This window comes from Babylonia areolata, chromosome 3 (assembly GCF_041734735.1).
Source record: "Babylonia areolata isolate BAREFJ2019XMU chromosome 3, ASM4173473v1, whole genome shotgun sequence".
Classification (NCBI taxonomy): domain Eukaryota; kingdom Metazoa; phylum Mollusca; class Gastropoda; order Neogastropoda; family Buccinidae; genus Babylonia; species Babylonia areolata.
Genome location: NC_134878.1, coordinates 33,176,017 through 33,193,229, shown reverse-complemented (window position 1 = coordinate 33,193,229; position 17,213 = coordinate 33,176,017). Strand labels below are relative to the sequence as shown.

The 17,213-nt window shown below is 46.4% G+C and overlaps 1 protein-coding gene across 1 annotated transcript in view; it reads left to right on the top strand.

The window, feature by feature from the left end:
- Positions 1-638: 638 nt before the first annotated feature.
- LOC143280293 (SCY1-like protein 2) overlaps positions 639-17,213 on the top strand; it is a 32,046-nt gene continuing 15,471 nt past the window's right edge. The window contains exons 1-9 of the mRNA XM_076584922.1: positions 639-860; positions 2,936-3,052; positions 5,633-5,758; positions 9,192-9,368; positions 10,773-10,895; positions 11,764-11,877; positions 13,850-13,982; positions 14,942-15,060; positions 16,530-16,633. Coding sequence (XP_076441037.1) covers positions 639-860; positions 2,936-3,052; positions 5,633-5,758; positions 9,192-9,368; positions 10,773-10,895; positions 11,764-11,877; positions 13,850-13,982; positions 14,942-15,060; positions 16,530-16,633 — 1,235 coding nt within the window. The remainder of the gene's footprint in view (positions 861-2,935; positions 3,053-5,632; positions 5,759-9,191; positions 9,369-10,772; positions 10,896-11,763; positions 11,878-13,849; positions 13,983-14,941; positions 15,061-16,529; positions 16,634-17,213) is intronic.

Below are 17,213 nucleotides of genomic sequence, written 5' to 3'. Positions count from 1 at the left end.
TTCCAGGCATGAGCAGCAGCGAAGAGGAAGGGGGTTCTTGCACTGACACGAGGCATTTTCACAAAGTAATGTGTCCGTGTCCTCTCCATGTCTGTGGTCAAGGTGGTGATCTCGCCGCAGACTTGCGGTATTGACCGGAGGAGTAGTAAAAGCGCTTGGCGACAAATGACGTTGCCGTCCTCCATCCTGGTAGACTTGACTGAACGGCGGGTTTGATTCATCAGTTGAGGAAGGCTGGAGAGGGGGGTATTCTGTCGTTTGATCGGAATAAATTTTCTCTGTTGTGGTGGAGCGAAATGAGTGGAATGGAAAAGATTATGACTCCCCCTGTCTCTCTCTCTCTCTCCCTCTCTCTCTCTCTCTCTATCTCTCGCTCCAGCTCTCGTTTGTCAACCTGTTTCTATCTCAGTCATTTTTACGGTGTGGGTGGTTTGCATGTGTATGTGCGCGTGTGCGTGAGTATGTGTGAGTGCGGGCGTGTGTGTGTGTGTGTGTGTGTGTGTGTGTCTGTGTGTGTGTGAATGAGAGAGAGAGAGAACAAAAAAGAAAAGATCCCAAATCTAAATAGACCTCCATAGCAGCATTGTCGTCATCATCATCGTCATCCTCCTCCTCCTCCTTCATCATCAATACAATATATGCAGGACTCAGTGACGGCGGCCTCCTGGACCTCCAAGATCCCCAAGATGGCGCAGCCGGACCTGAACTTCATGGCGCCGGAAGTGCAGTTGGGCCGCAACTGCTGCCCCCTGTCGGACATGTTCTCGCTAGGCATGTTGGTCTGCGCCCTCTACAACGCCGGCCACTCGCTCATCGCCGCTGACCACAACCCTCAGTTGTACGTCAAGCAGCTGGACCAGGTATGTGGGTGGGTGGGTGGGTGGGTGGGTGTAGGAGTGCACCACAGATATAATGATATACATTATAAAATATAGTAAAGAGTGGTAACTCTCTCCATTACACAAGGTACACAACTTCAAGTCAGTGATGCTTACGACTCTGTGTGCTAGCTGAATCGGTAGCGTAAGCATCACTGACTTGAAGTTGTGTACCTTGTGTGATGGAGAGAGGTACCACTCTTTACTATTTGTTAATCATTTCATCTCCTTGCCTCATTATTTGTTAATTTCCGATGATATACATTATAGTTTCAGTTTCTCGGAAGCGTCACCGCATTCGGCGGACAAATCCAAATTCGCAACAGCACATCAGCTTGGCAGATGCCTGACCAGCAGCATAACCCAGTGCGTGACAGAGAAGGCGGTAGCTAACGTGTTGGGGAAAAAAAGAAGAAGAAGAACAAGGGAAAAAAAAGATGAATGATAAAATTATAACGGAATACACAACTGCGCTGCGACATAAGGGAAACAACTCATAGTTTTGACGAGGTACTGTGCCTTGCCTCAGTTGTCCCCCTTTTGTCGGTGCTCGAACTGATCCACACCTACCTTTCGTATTCTAGACCGTCTTTAATTAAACGTTTTCCATGTCATTCACGCTCTTTTCTCTTCGCCTCACTTTTTTTTAAATTTCAAATTGATAATGGGGGTTTTTTTCCACATAGAATGAGGGACTGACTTTCAAATGACGCAGCAAAAGAGACAACGTGTGCGTTTATTTTTTTGGTTCATTGTTACTTTTCACCTTTATTGAACTTCATTAAGATAACCGCTTAGAAGATTTGTCCACGACAATAAGCCTGTTCCAAAGGATGTATTTTTTCACGCAGTGATTACAACCGAGCATTGTAAACATTACACAGTTGGTCCCGTATTTGTTTTGGACAGTGCTCCATTTGAAGCTAGCTAGACCTCTGGCGAGAACGGGTCAGAATTCAAATGCGGAACTCTTTACGCTCTGAACACTCAGTCCAGCCTCCGATTCTGTGTGTGTATGTGTGTGTGTGTGTGTGTGTGTGTGTGTGAGTATGTGTGTGTGTGTGCGTGTGTGTGTGTGTGTGTTTGTGTGTGTGTGTGTTTATGTGTGTGTGTGTGTTTGTGTGTGTGTGTGTGTGTGTGTGTGTATGCACCTGACAGTTAGAGGGTTTATAAATCAAATCGCTGAGTTTTCTTGTTGGGTTGTCGCGGGGTGTTTCAGATGCACGAAATGTTGGGGGGTTTCACGACATGTGGGGGTGTTCGCGACATGTGGGGGTGTTCGCGACATGTGGGAGTGTTCACGACATGTAGGGGTATTTCAGATGCACATGTGGGGGATGTTTCAGATGCACGACGTGTGGGGGATGTTTCAGATGCACGACATGTGGGGGTGTTTCAGATGCACGACATGGGGGGTCGGGGGGGGGGGGGGTTCAGATGCACGACATGTGGGGGTGTTTCAGATGCACGACATGGGGGGCCGGGGGGGGGGGGGTTCAGATGCACGACATGTGGGGGTGTTTCAGATGCACGACATGGGGGAATGTTTCAGATGCACGACGTGTGGGGGGTGTTTCAGATGCACGACGTGTGGGGGTGTTTCAGATGCACGACGTGTGGGGGTGTTTCAGATGCACGACATGTGGGGGTGTTTCAGATGCACGACGTGTGGAGGTGTTTCAGATGCACGACATGTGAGGGATGTTTCAGATGCACGACGTGTGGGGGGGGGGGGGGTTCAGATGCACAATTGGGGGGGTGTTTCAGATGCACGACGTGTGGGGGTGTTTCAGATGCACGACGTGTGGGGGTTGTTTCAGATGCACGACGTGTGGGGGGGTGTTTCAGATGCACGACAATTGGGGGGGTGTCAGATGCACGACGTGTGGGGGTGTTTCAGATGCACGACGTGTGGGGGTGTTTCAGATGCACGACGTGTGGGGGTGTTTCAGATGCACGACGTGTGTGGGTGTTTCAGATGCACGACATGTGAGGGGTGTTTCAGATGCACGACGTGTGGGGGTGTTTCAGATGCACGACGTGTGTGGGTGTTTCAGATGCACGACATGTTCGGGGTGGTGGCCCACAAGATGCCCATGAACCTGGTGGACCCCGTGGAGAAGATGATCAACAAGGATGTCCGCTACCGGCCCTCCGCCCAGCTCTTCTCGGTGGTGAGCATCGACACAACGACATAATGACACCACCAACGACAACACGACGACACACAGACACCACCACCACCAAAAACAACAACAACAACACGACTACACAGCGACACTAACAACAACGACGACAACACAACTAAACACAGACAATAACAACAACGACGACAACACAACTAAACACATACACTAACAACAACAACAACAACAACACGACTACACAGCGACAATAACAACAACGACGACAACACAACTAAACACAGACACTAACAACAACGACGACACAGCGACACTAACAACAACAACAACAACACAGCGACACCAACAACAACACGACGACACAGCGACACCAACAACAACACGACGACACAGCGACACCAACAACAACACGACGACACAGCGACACCAACAACAACACGACGACACAGCGACACCAACAACAACACGACACAGCGACACCAACAACAACACGACACAGCGACACCAACAACAACAGGACGACACAGCGACACTAACAACAGGACGACACAGCGACACTAACAACAGGACGACACAGCGACACCAACAACAACAACAACAACACAGCGACACCAACAACAACACGACGACACAGCGACACTAACAACGACAACAACACGACGACACAGCGACACTAACGACAATAACAGGACGACACAGCGACACTAACAACAACACGACGACACAGCGACACTAACAACAACGACAACAACACGACGACACAGCGACACTAACAACAACAACAACACGACGACACAGCGACACCAACAACAACAACACGACACAGCGACACCAACAACAACACGACGACACAGCGACACCAACAACAACAACACGACACAGCGACACCAACAACAACACGACGACACAGCGACACCAACAACAACACGACGACAAAGCGACACCAACAACAACAACACGACACAGCGACACCAACAACAACACGACGACACAGCGACACCAACAACAACAACACGACACAGCGACACCAACAACAACACGACGACACAGCGACACTAACAACAACGACAACAACACGACGACACAGCGACACTAACAACAACAACACGACGACACAGCGACACTAACAACAACACGACGACACAGTGACACTAACGACAACAACACGACGACACAGCGACACTAACAACAACGACAACAACACGACGACACAGCGACACTAACAACAACGACAACAACACGACGACACAGCGACACTAACGACAACAACACGACGACACAGCGACACTAACAACAACGACAACAACAGGACGACACAGCGACACTAACAACAACACGACGACACAGCGACACCAACAACAACACGACGACACAGCGACACTAACAACACGACGACACAGCGACACTAACAACAACACGACGACACAGCGACACTAACAACGACAACAACACGACGACACAGCGACACTAACAACAACAACACGATTACACAATGACACCAACATCAACAATAACAACAACACGATTACACAATGACACCAACATCAGCAACAACACAACATAGCGATTCCAACACCAGAAACAACCACAATACTTACCTTTTAGGAAGTCCATTAAGAAATTTTCTTTGATTGTACTTAAATATTCATTTCAAATATTCAGCTTTGTTACCCTCAATCCACCCGAATCCACTAACTCTCCATTTACACACCGTTTAAAACGATAACATTCAAATGTGAAAATTACTGCTTCAACAAAATGCCCACAATCATCAGTATGTGTGACAGGACATTAAACTTAATTTCACTCCACTCCATTCCGCGCGCGCGCTCGCGCGCGCATACACACACACACACACACACACACACACACAACGCACGCGCTACACACACACACACACACCACACACACACACACACACACACACACACACACACACACACACACACACACAGAACTATGGTATGGATACTTTGTGTCGCCGTCTGTTGTCAAAATAGGATCCATTATTGTGACCGTGATTTTGGTGTGAATGAGAATAGATTAGAATAAAGGTTAATGCCATGAAACCTCAAGGTTTATATGACACAAATTCATAGGTAAATAGATTAATCAGTTGATAAGCTAATTAATTGATTAATTAATCAGTTAACGTCGTAGATTGGAGCAGCATTCATAAACAAAATTTCCTAATTTTATTTGTAAATATACACATCATCTGTTAGCATCAACTGAGTGGGAATATTTCCTGTTCTATTCGAATTTTTAATATATTATTTAAAGTGTTCTCATACGGTTTCACATTTAACACAATGATCAAGAAGATAGATTTCGTCTTCCAGTATGTTACAATTGCTACACAATCTGGCTTCTCGTGGAATATTTAAATATCTACCCTTTTAAATTTTTAGGTCATGTGCGCTTATTCTGAGTTTTTTGGTTAAAGCTTGTCTGTGTTTTTGTATCTGACGTATTCAAAAGATAGGTACCAGTTTTGTCCAATGCTACAATCGTACTGTAAAATTTAAGCTTTGAATGATGTTGGGGGAGTTTTCTCTGTCATATTTCCATTATCTTTACTATATTGGCGTGTGTCGTGTCCTGTGCCAGCTGAAGTACTTCAGTGACCCTGTGGCGATCAGCCTGCACGCCCTGGCCTGCACTGACCGCAGGGACCCCGGGGCTCGGGCCGACGCCTACGCCAGTCTGTCTACCGTCATACCTCAGATACCCAGGGTGAGGAAAGGGGGTGGGGGTTGTTGGGGGTTTGAACCCTTAGGTGTGTGTGTGTGTGTGTGTGTGTGTGTGTGTGTGTAGGTGGTGGTGGTGGGGAGTAGGTACGTGGTGACGGGGTGGTGTGGGTGTGTGTGTTAAAGGGGTGTTGGGGTGTAGGGAGGTGGTGAGGGGGATGTGGGTTGGCGTGTTTGTTTGTGTGTGTGTGTGTGTGTGTGGCAAAGATCTGGCAAACAGGGGAATGGCCCACACCGTGGACACAATCACTGATCATCACCCTTCCCAAAAAGGGCAATCTCCAGCAGTGTCAAAACTACCGCACCATCAGCCTGATTAGTCATCCCAGCAAAGTCATGTTGAAAATCCTGCTTAACAGACTGAAACCACAAGCAGAAAACATCATTGCTGAAGAACAGGCAGGTTTCAGACCAGGAAGGAGCACAACTGAACAAATCTTCAACTTGAGGTTGCTATGTGAGAGGTACCATCAACACCAACAAGACCTCTACCATGTCTTCATTGATTTTAAGAAGGCATTTGACAGGGTCTGGCATGCAGCTTTGTGGGCTACCATGAATCTGTACAACATCAACGCCAACCTGATCAGACTGATACAGCACCTCTATGACAAAGCCACCAGCGCCGTCTACCTCAACAATAGCATCGGGGACTGGTTCAGAACCACAGTCGGAGTGAGACAAGGCTGCCTACTCTCCCCAACACTCTTCAACATCTTCTTAGAAAGAATAATGACTGACGCACTGGAAGAGCATGTAGGAACAGTCAGCATAGGCGGCAGAACAATCACAAACCTACGTTTTGCCGACGACATTGATGGACTGGCTGGAAAAGAAGAAGAACTGGCAAGCCTGGTCAAACATCTAGACAAAGCCTCCACATCGTATGGAATGCAAATCAGTGCGGAGAAAACCAAACTGATGACTAACAACACCAACGGCATCAGCATTGACATCAAAGTCAACGACGAAAAGCTTAAAACAGTCCACAGCTTCAAATATCTGGGAGCAATCGTGTCAGATGAAGGATCTAAACCAGAAGTACTCTCGAGAATTGCCCAAACAACAACGGCACTCAACAAGCTGAACACCATCTGGAACAACAAAAACATCGCTCTCAGCTCAAAAATCAGACTGATGCGTTCCCTGGTTATATCAATATTGCTCTACGCCTGCGAGACTTGGACCCTGACTGCAGACATCGAGAGAAGAATCCAAGCTGTCGAGATGAGATGCTTTCGTAGACTACTTGGCATCTCCTACAGAGACCACATCACTAACACGGAAGTGAAGAACAGAATCCAGCAAAGTATTGGACCCTACGAAGACCTTCTGTCCATAGTGAAAAAACGCAAACTTAGATGGTATGGACACATCTCCCGATCATCTGGTCTTGCCAAAACGTTCCTGCAAGGCACCGTACAAGGAGGCAGAAGGAGAGGACGGCAGAAGAAGAGATGGGAAGACAACATCCGGGGGTGGACAGGCTTGACGCTCGGTGACGCCCTGAGGAAATCAGAAAACCGTGAAGAGTGGAGAGGAGTGGTGGCCAGGTCAGCAGCGGTGCCCCAACGGTCTGAACCCAGACTACGGGAGAGGTGAAGGTGAAGGTGAAGGTGTGTGTGTGTGGTGGGGGGGGAGGTTGTGTTGGTGTAGGGAGGTGGTGAGGGGTGTCGGCGTGGTGAGGATGGGTGGGTGTGTTTTTATGTTCGCGCGCGCGTGCGTGTGTGTGTGTGCGTGCGCGCGCGCGTCTTTGAGCGTATGATCCTCTACCTGACACATTTCACCGGAAGACAAACAGCAGCAATCTCCGTCAATCGTCTTAAGAGCTAACGTTTAATGGGTTCTCATTCTGTTTCTTGTTTCCCATCTTCCAAACTCCAGAAGACAGTTTGTGGGGATAATCAGCACGTCCGAGTGTGATAAAAGGTAATCAAAGGGAATTTTCGCTGTGTGGAAAATGCTTCTTCAACTCGACAGTTCTAGCCTCTGAATAATGCTCCCCACCCAAAGTAAAAAAAACAAAAAACAAAAAAAACAACAAGAAAACAATAAACGGAAGAAACATGCAAGCGAATTTTGGGGGGGGGGGGGGGGTAGGCGGCGTGCACGCACGCGCGCGGATGCACACTCACAGAGAGAGAGTATACGCTCACAGATGATTACATCAGTTTCATTCGCATTCGTATGTGTGTACACGAGTCTGCGTGTTTTTTGTCTGCGTGCGTGTGTGACTTGCTACACGATGATATCCAACACACCACAAACCTTTGCCGTTGTGCCGTGCCATGCCCAAGGAAACAAACAAACAATACCAGTGAAAAAGGGAACGCTAAAGACACACAGATCACTAAAACGGCCACTCGATGTGCATACAGGCAGTGCGTTCAGAAAGTGGAACATAACAAAATACAAGACGTCTACGCATGCACAAAGTGCTGTGTAACATGACACGGAATGTGCGCTTGTGCACAAAGTGTTTTGTACCAGAATACAAAATGGTCCCGCGTGCACAGAGCGCTACGTCACGAAACACAAATTGAGTCAGTTGTGCGCGTGCAGAAAGCGCTACGTCACAAAATACCAAAATGATTCATATTGTGCACGTACCAGAAATCTCTGCTAACACAAAACACACAATGGACGATGTTGTGCACGTGCAAAAAGCCCTACGTCATAAAACACAAAATGGGTCACGCTGTCTGCGTGATAGAAAGCGCCACGTCATTAAACACACAATGGGTCACGTTTTGCGCATGATAGAAAGTGCAGACGTAACACACACACACACACACACACACACAAACAACACAAAATGGGTCATGTTGGCAGAGATACCAACTGTTACGATTTTACTGTATTTTGTTACGCTCGACCGCACTTTGTTCCAACGTTACGCCAAATTCATGTTTGTTCCAACAAGTTCATTTTCGACTGCATAGCATGATCACATGCTTTCCTGTCGTAACATTACCCAGACGCTCTAGACTTACCGATCACGAGGCCAGGGCAGTCACTACTAAACTTGGTCTCACGTGATGATGTTCAGCTAATCGCGTTCGTGTTAACAATTAAACTGCATTGAGTGGACCAATCAGCTTAATCGTTTGCCCGAACACAAGAGAGAACCTGGCTGAATCAAGCAGCGTCTCCGTCAAACGGCGTCTGTGCCTGTTTGCTGATGTGGCTCGGTGTCCGAGTGTTCTTACTAAATTGAAAATGTTCCTACCAAATTTCATGATTGTTCCTACAAACACTTGACAGGGTTTGGCATCTCTGTGTTGTGCGCGTGCCAGAAAGCGCAAACGTAACAAAGCACACACAAAATGGGTCACGTTGTGCGCGTGCTAGAAAGCGCAAACGTAACACACACAAAAAAAAGAACCAAAAAATGGGGTCACGTTGTTGTGCACGTGCAGAAAGTGATGCACAAGCACGTGCTGCCCATCCTGCTGGAGGAGTGCAAGCAGAGCGACTCGGTCATCTACGCCCTGCCCACCCTGCTCACCGTCATCGACTTCGCCACCCGCGACGACTACTGCGACATCATTCTCAGCGAGTTCTGCGCCATCCTCAACTTGCCCAAACCTGTGCAGGTGGGATAAGTTTGTCTGTGTGTGTGTGTCTGTGTGTATCTGTGTGTATCTAGGGATGTACTTTTGTGCCATCATCCTAAGCGAGTTCCGCGCCATTCTCAACCTGTGCAAGTGACATTAGCATGACTTTGTGTGTTTTGTGTGTGTGTGTGTGTGTGTGTGTGTGTGTGTGTGTGTCAGGGGATGTATTATTGTGCCACCATCCAGAGCCAGTTCCGAGCCATCCTCAACTTGTCCAAACTTGAAGCAGGGGAGATTACGCCTTTGTGTGTGTGTGTGTGTGTGTGTGTGTGTGTGTGTATCGGGGGATGTACTCTTGTGCCATCATCCTAAGTGAGTTCTGCGCCATCCTCAACTTGCCCAAACATGTGCAGATGAGGTATGTCTGTGTCAGTGTGTCTATGTGTCGGGGGTGAGGGGGGTTGTATTTCACGGGCTCTCCCTCCACACCCCTACCCCCCACCCCCACCCCCACACCCCCACCCCACCCAACCCCACACACACTCCTCAGACCCAACCCCACCACCACATTTTTAAACATTTACTCCTTTCCGCCTTCCAAAAAGTAAAGAATCTTTCCATCAAATATCCGTTTTACAATCATGGCGTTTTACAGTCATTGGGGCAGTGATTCCATACCCACCGTGTCTGGGAAGGCGTGGTCCAGTCCCCTTTATCCCCGACCGAAGTAAGATACAGGGATCTGTTTTAGGCGCACTTCTCTTCACACTGTACACTGCTCCTCTTGCTGAAATTATCAACCAAGATCAGCACTCTATGTTATAAATGTATTCACAAATCTGCCCCTTCCTGTCTTTGTGGCTGCCTTCACCTCTACACTCCATCTCGCTCTTCTCGCTCTCTGCGATCGGCTTCGGATCCACTCTGTTTACTCATACCCAGAATCAAACATACCACTGTTGGACGCCGTTCTTTCTCTGTCTCTGGACCTTGTATTTGGAATGAACATCCTCTTTCGCTTCGTCAGGTCTCCGCACTCAGCTCTTTCAAGTCTGGCCTAAAAACCCACCACTTCACAAGAGAGCCTCCCTCCCCTACCTCTTCCTTGTCTTCAGTTTCTTCAGTTTTATAGTAATGCATGCGTGTGAATGACTGGTGTGAAAGCGCTTAGATTTGTCTCTGCACAAGATTCAGCGCTATATAAATACCATCATCATTATTATTATTAGATACCCGTTTACTCGTGGCTGGAGTGAGGAAAAAGGAGTGAGGCGCCTTTCCTAAGGACACAACACCATGCCGAAACAGGGCCTCGATCCCTCAACTCTGGGTTGAACACTGGTCCAACGCCTGACCGGCTCTGCCACAGCGACACACACTGACCTCTTGTGTGTGTGTGTGTGTGTGTGGGGTGTGTGTGTGTGTGTGTGTGTGTGTGTGTAGGCCACAGTGTACATTCTGAACCGGTTGGACGTCATCCTGTCCAAGACACCTCTGGAGGAGGTCAGAACGGAGATCCTGCCCATGGTCTTCAACTGTCTCGACTCCTCTTCTCTCCACGCCCAGGTATGGTCATCAGTGATATCGTGGCACAATGGTTAAGACGCTCACCTGCCTGTGCAGAGAGTCCGTGAGGGTGTGGGTTCGAATCCCGCTCTCGCCCCTTTCTCCCAGGTTTGACTGGAAAATCAAACTGAGCGTTTAGTCATTCGGATGAGGCGATAAACCGAGGTCCCGTGTGCAGCACACACTTGGCGACCTGACAAAGAACCCAGTGCAACGAGAGAGTTGTCCTCTGGCAAAACTCCTGAAAGAGAAATCCACTGTGATAGATACACAAATATATAAGCATGCACTCGAGGCCTGACAAGCGCGTTGGGTTATGCTGCTGTCAGGCATCTGCCTAGCAGATGTGGGGTCAGCGTATATGGATTTGTCCGAACGCAGTGACGCCTCCTTGAGAAACTGAAACTGTGCTGTGTAGATGCTGTGATCTCACTTCAACGTACTGAATTAGCTGGATGTTTTTGTTTCTTTTTAATTGGCTGCTGGAACACTGGTAAAATCCCTTTCACCGCTAATGCCGCATTTCAGCACCAGCCAGGCATCTAGATCACCTACGCTGCTGTAATTCGACCAGATGATGGGTGGGTAATTCACAAAGCTATTGCTCTTGAATTAATTTTTGGTGGTAGGATCGACCGTATTTCACTCACATCACAGGGGAATCCTAGTTGTTCTTGGATGCCATCGTTTCTGTGCTTTCTTCCACGAGGGAGTGTTTCACTGTGAACTAACTGGCGGTGAAATTAAAAACAACTCTCGTTAACTAGCGGGGGTGGGGTGGGGGGTGAGGGGGTTGTGGGTGCGCGCTTGCATGCCGATACGTCTGGGCGTGTGCACGCTGATTTGTGTGTGCACGTATCATGCACAGGAGGCAGCCATCGGAGCCATCGGGGTGGTGAAGGAGTACCTGGACGACAGCATCTTGCGGAAAATGGTGCTGCCCAAAGCCAAGTCCCTCTTCTTCAGGTCCACCAACGTCAAAGTACGCTATTATTTTTTTTATTATTATTATTATTATTATCGTTATTATGAACATGAGTATTATTATTATCGTTATTATTAATATGAGTAGTAGTTGTAGTATCATTATCATCATCAATATTATCGCCAACATCATCATCTTCTTCTCCTTCTGTTGCTTCTTCTTCTTCTTTTTCTTTCTTTCGTTCTTTCTTTCTTTCTTCTTCTTACAGAAGATGGTACATCCCAAAGTCTTGTGCCCATTCCTCAGGTCCACAAACATCAAAGTTGTGTTCACCTTTTCCGATTTTATTGTGCTCAGGGTAGAGGGAAATCATATTTTAAGAAAGTCTTTCTCACAATCTATTTACTTCCTTTTCTTATTTCCTTCTTTCTTTTTTGGCTTTCTTTCTTTCTTTGCACTTCAGAAAATGCAAACAATATAAAACAAATGTCACACAGTTATCAGTGTGGTCAACAAATGACATACAGACTTATCTTTTTATTTCTTTCGTTTATTCTTTCTCTACCTCTTTCTTTCTCTCTTTTATTGTACACAGAAATTCTCAATATGAGTGAAAAGCTGTTATATGTTTTATTATGCTTTGGAATTATATTTCATACACTCAAAGAAAAAATATATGCCCAGCTAAAAGCCCCATGTAATTATTTCTGGTTTAAAAAAAAGACAAGGAAAAGCATGTTTGTGTTGGGTATGAATTGAATATAATAGGATAACTTTCATCGTCATGAAACTTTATTATGTATAAGACACAGATGAATAACACACAAACAATAAACCTCATAAGTTCCTCAACCTTGGTTCTGCATCACCTGTTATCATCAACTGACTGGGAACATTACTTGTATTATTAGATTCTTGAATATCCTTTAAAACATTGTTACCGAATTGTGTTGAATCTGACACGAAGATCAAGTAGATAGATTCCGTCTTCCAATAGTATACAAAAGCTATGCAACCAATATTCTCGTGGAATATGTAGGTATATATATGTCTTATTATTATTATTATTATTTGCCTCCTAGTTTGAGAGTCATAGTCCTTCACACACACACACACACACACACACACACACACACACACACACAAAGAAAAAAAAGACTAAGCTGTAAATGAATTCCCAGTGCAATGGGGAAACCATTGATCTTACATATACAGCTCTCACTTTGCTGTTGGCTCATCTGCATGCTTATGTGTGCGTGTGTGTACGTGTGTTGCGTGCCTGTGTGTGCATGCGTGTGTGTGTGTGTGTGTGTGTGTGTGCGCGCGCGCTTGTATTTTATGTAGTTTCGGTCTTAGATGTGATGTCAATTTTTTCTATCTGATTATTTTTAATCAGCGCGCGCGCGCGCGCGCGCGCGCGCGTGTGTGTGTGTGTGTGTGTGTGTGTGTGCGCATGCATGTGTTTGTGAGGTTACAATGCTCTGGTACGCGTGTGTAAGTGTGTAGGCATGTTAGTGTGTCCGAACAGAATTTTATGTTACAAAATAAGAAATATTTTAATTCTTATGCAATTTTGTTTTTAGTGCAGTTGATATTTAATGCCAGTGTGCGTGTCTGTAAGGGAGGGACATTTATATATCTGTGTGTGTGTGCGTGTGTGTGTGTGTGTGTGCGTGGGTGTGTGTGGGTGTGTGTGGGTGTGTATGTGTGTTCTCTAAAATGCAGTTTGTTTTAATCTAAGCCTTACTTATTTCATAGCTTTTATAATCTTTAGTGTGCTTTTGCATTCATATGAACACACTGGATGTTTTCCATTGTCAGATAGCGGTTGATATGTTTTTTTTAAGGCATGTTTATAGTCAACTATGATGTAAGGCGCTTTGAGCAGCATTGGTGCTGGATATCGCGCCATAGAAAAACTATGTATTATTATTATTGTATACTTGTGCGTGTGTGTATGGTTGTGTGTCTGTGTGAGCGTGCGTGCGTGCTTGCATGCGTGCGTGTGTGCGTGCGTGTGTGCGTGTAGATGCGGATCAACGCCCTGTCGTGCATCGACCACCTGCTGGAGAGTCTGGACAAGATGCTGATCCTGGACGACGTGCTGCCCTTCCTCACGGACATCACCTGTCAGGACCCAGACGTCGTCGTCGCTGTCGTCAGTCAGTGCCGCTCTCTCTGTCTGTCTCTCTGTCTGTGTGTGCGCGGCGGGAGGGTGGGTGGGTGTAGGGGGTGAGGATGTGTGTGAGTGTGGGGGGTGGGGGGCGGGCGGTTGGGCGTGTATGTGTTTTGGGTGTAGGGTTGGGAGGTGGGAAGGGGGATGTAGAGGGGTGAGGGTGTGTGTAGGGGGTGGGGGCATGGGGTGTTTTGGGTGTTGGAAGGGGGGAGGAGGTTTGTGTGTGGGGGGGGGGGGGGAGGGGGGTGCGGTAGGAAGGAGGTTATGTGTGTTGTGTGTGCGTGCGCGCGCGCGCACGTTTTTTTGTTGTTGTTTTTTTTTTTTTTTTTGTTTGTTTTTTTTTGTTTTTGTTTTTTTTGTTTGTTTCTTTCTTTCTTTGTTTTATACTGAAACCATTGTAATTATTAAGTTCTTTTTTCCTTCTTTTTTTTTTTTTAATGAAAGTATTGTAAAATGTAAAGCGCTTAGAGCAGAACTGTTTGATTAGGTGCTATATAATTAGACTGATTATTATATTATCATGATTAATTTTGGGGGTGGTTGTAACTGATTGTGCTGAACAAACGTCGATGCAATCCCAAGCCAAGGATGATGTAGTTCACACACAGAAAAGGTGTTCGAAGTCCAGACCTCTAACCTTAGGCGACAACCTTTCACTGACGCGCATACACGTAAGCAGTAGTCAGTGGGTTAAAGAGCAGTCCCTTTTTTAATTGGGTTGTTCAGATGTACTAATCATAAACAGTGTCAGATCAGGAACGCGAGCTAGACACACTCACACACACACACACACACACACACACACACACACACACACACAAATTAAATGCTGTTGTGTCTCGTGGCTTTGTGATGTGGGTCCTACAATTGAACTGAAATACTGTGTTTGCATGTGCGTGATTGCGTGTGTGTCTGTGTGCCTGCTCGCGTGTGTGTGTGTGTCAGGCATCTACAAGCACATGCTGAGCGACAAGAAGTTCGGGCTGACCCATAATCTCCTGGCCACCAAGGTGATGCCGTCCCTCATTCCGCACACTGTTAACCCGGGGCTCAACCTGGAGCAGGTACAATTCATCTGTTGTTGTTTTGTTCTCTTGGGGGGTTTTGTTGGTGGGTTTCTTTGTATTGGGGGTGGGGGATGGATTTCTTGTGAAATGGGTTATGTCGTTTTGCCTTGAAAGTGGTGTGTGTGTGTGTGTGTGTGTGTGTGTGTGTGTGTGTGTGTGTGTGTGAACGTGTGGTGGGGTGTACTTGCATGTGCGTATGTGTCTGTCTATTTGGCTGTGTCTGCGTGTCTGTAAGATGGTGTATGTGTGCACGTGTGTGTGTGTGTGTGTGTGTGTTTGTTATTTTGTTTGTTTTTGTTTGTTTGTTGTTTTGTTTTGTTTTTGGGGGGTGGGGGGGCTGAGGTGTGTGTTCTGTTTCTTATTTGTGTATGTTATTTAGCATTTCCCGATATTTCTTCCCAGAAGCCATTGACCTGCCGTTCAATTGATGTTGTAATAATCTACTTTGTTAGTTCCGCTGTTTTAAGGCAAAGGAGGTGGAGGTGTTAACCTTTCTTATTTTCTCTCTTTTCTTTTGAGACTCGTAGGGTACAGGCGAACACGACACATCTTTGAGTTACCGTTGACAGAATCATCATCGTTCGCATTATCGTTGTTACCATCACTGTCATCTCATTATCATCAGCAGTAGTCGTAGTGTTAGTATTATTATATGTTTTTGTTGTTTTTGTCTTCTTCTTGTTGTTGTTGTTCTTCTTCAGAGTAATATCATTATCATTATTATTATTATTTTGTTTTGTTTTGTTGTTGTTGATGATTTTGTTTTCGTTGAGGTGGTCATCATAACCGTCATCGTCGTCGTCGTCGTTGCCATCGCTATCGTCATCAGTATCGTCATCATCACCACCATCATCATCATCATGGAGTGATGCTGTGTAAGGTTCAGCTGTCTGATGGAGGTGCTGAGAGACATGAAGGACCATCATCGTCATCATCATCATCATTATCACCGCCATCATCATCATCATCACCATCATCATCATCATCACCATCATCACCACCATCATCATCACCATTATCATCATCACCACCGTCATCATCACCACCATCATCATCATCATCATCATCACCATTATCATCATCATCACCATTATCATCATCATCATCATCATCATCATCATCACCATCATCATCATCATCATCACCATCATCATCACCACCATCACCATCATCACCACCATCATCACCACCATCATCATCATCACCATCACCATCATCATCATCATGGAGTGATGCTGTATGTACAGTTCAGCTCCCTGATGGAGGTGCTGAGGGACATGCTGGACCATGATCATCATCACCATCATCATCACCATCATCATCATCACCGTCATCATCATCACCACCATCATCACCATCATCACCACCATCATCATCACCACCATCACCATCATCACCATCGTAATCATCATCACCATCATCACCATCATCATCATCATCATCATGGAGTGATGCTGTATGTACAGTTCAGCTCCCTGATGGAGGTGCTGAGGGACATGCTGGACCAGGTGGACAAACAGCGCCGGAACAAGATGAAGCTGGAGACGGTCACCATCCCTGTCCCTCACAGGTAACACGCTCTCTCTTTTCCCTCCTTCCTCGTTTCCTTACTTCCTTTCTTCCTTGCTTCCTTCAGATTTCCCCTTCTTCATTCCTTTGTTTCTTCCTTCTTTCATTCCTTCCGTCCTTCTATCCTTCCTTCTTTCCCTCCCTCTTTCCTTCCTATTTTTCCTTTCTTCATGCTTTCCCTTCTTTCCTTCCCTCTTTCTTTCCCTCTTTCCTTCCTCTCTTCCTTCATGTTTTCCCTCCTTCTTTCCTTCCTTTCTTCCTTCCTTCTTTCCTTTCTTCTTTCCTTCCTATCTTTTTTTTTCGTGTTTTTCCTCCTTCTTTCCGTCCTTCCTTTCCTTCCAGCCTGCCTTCTTGTTGTTCGTCTCCATCTTCTCTTGCTGCTGGCCTCGTCTTCTGAACCCTTAAACAGAAGAAAACCAGCCCTTTATAGTCATAGATTTTTAGGACTTTTTTGAGGATGATAAATGAAAATGGAAACGATCAGTTGAAGCGATCCATGTAGGTTCGAGGCTCCCCGACCCCACCCAACCCAACTCCCAACATCTACCAACTCTCACCGCCTCCCCAACCTCCACCCCTTT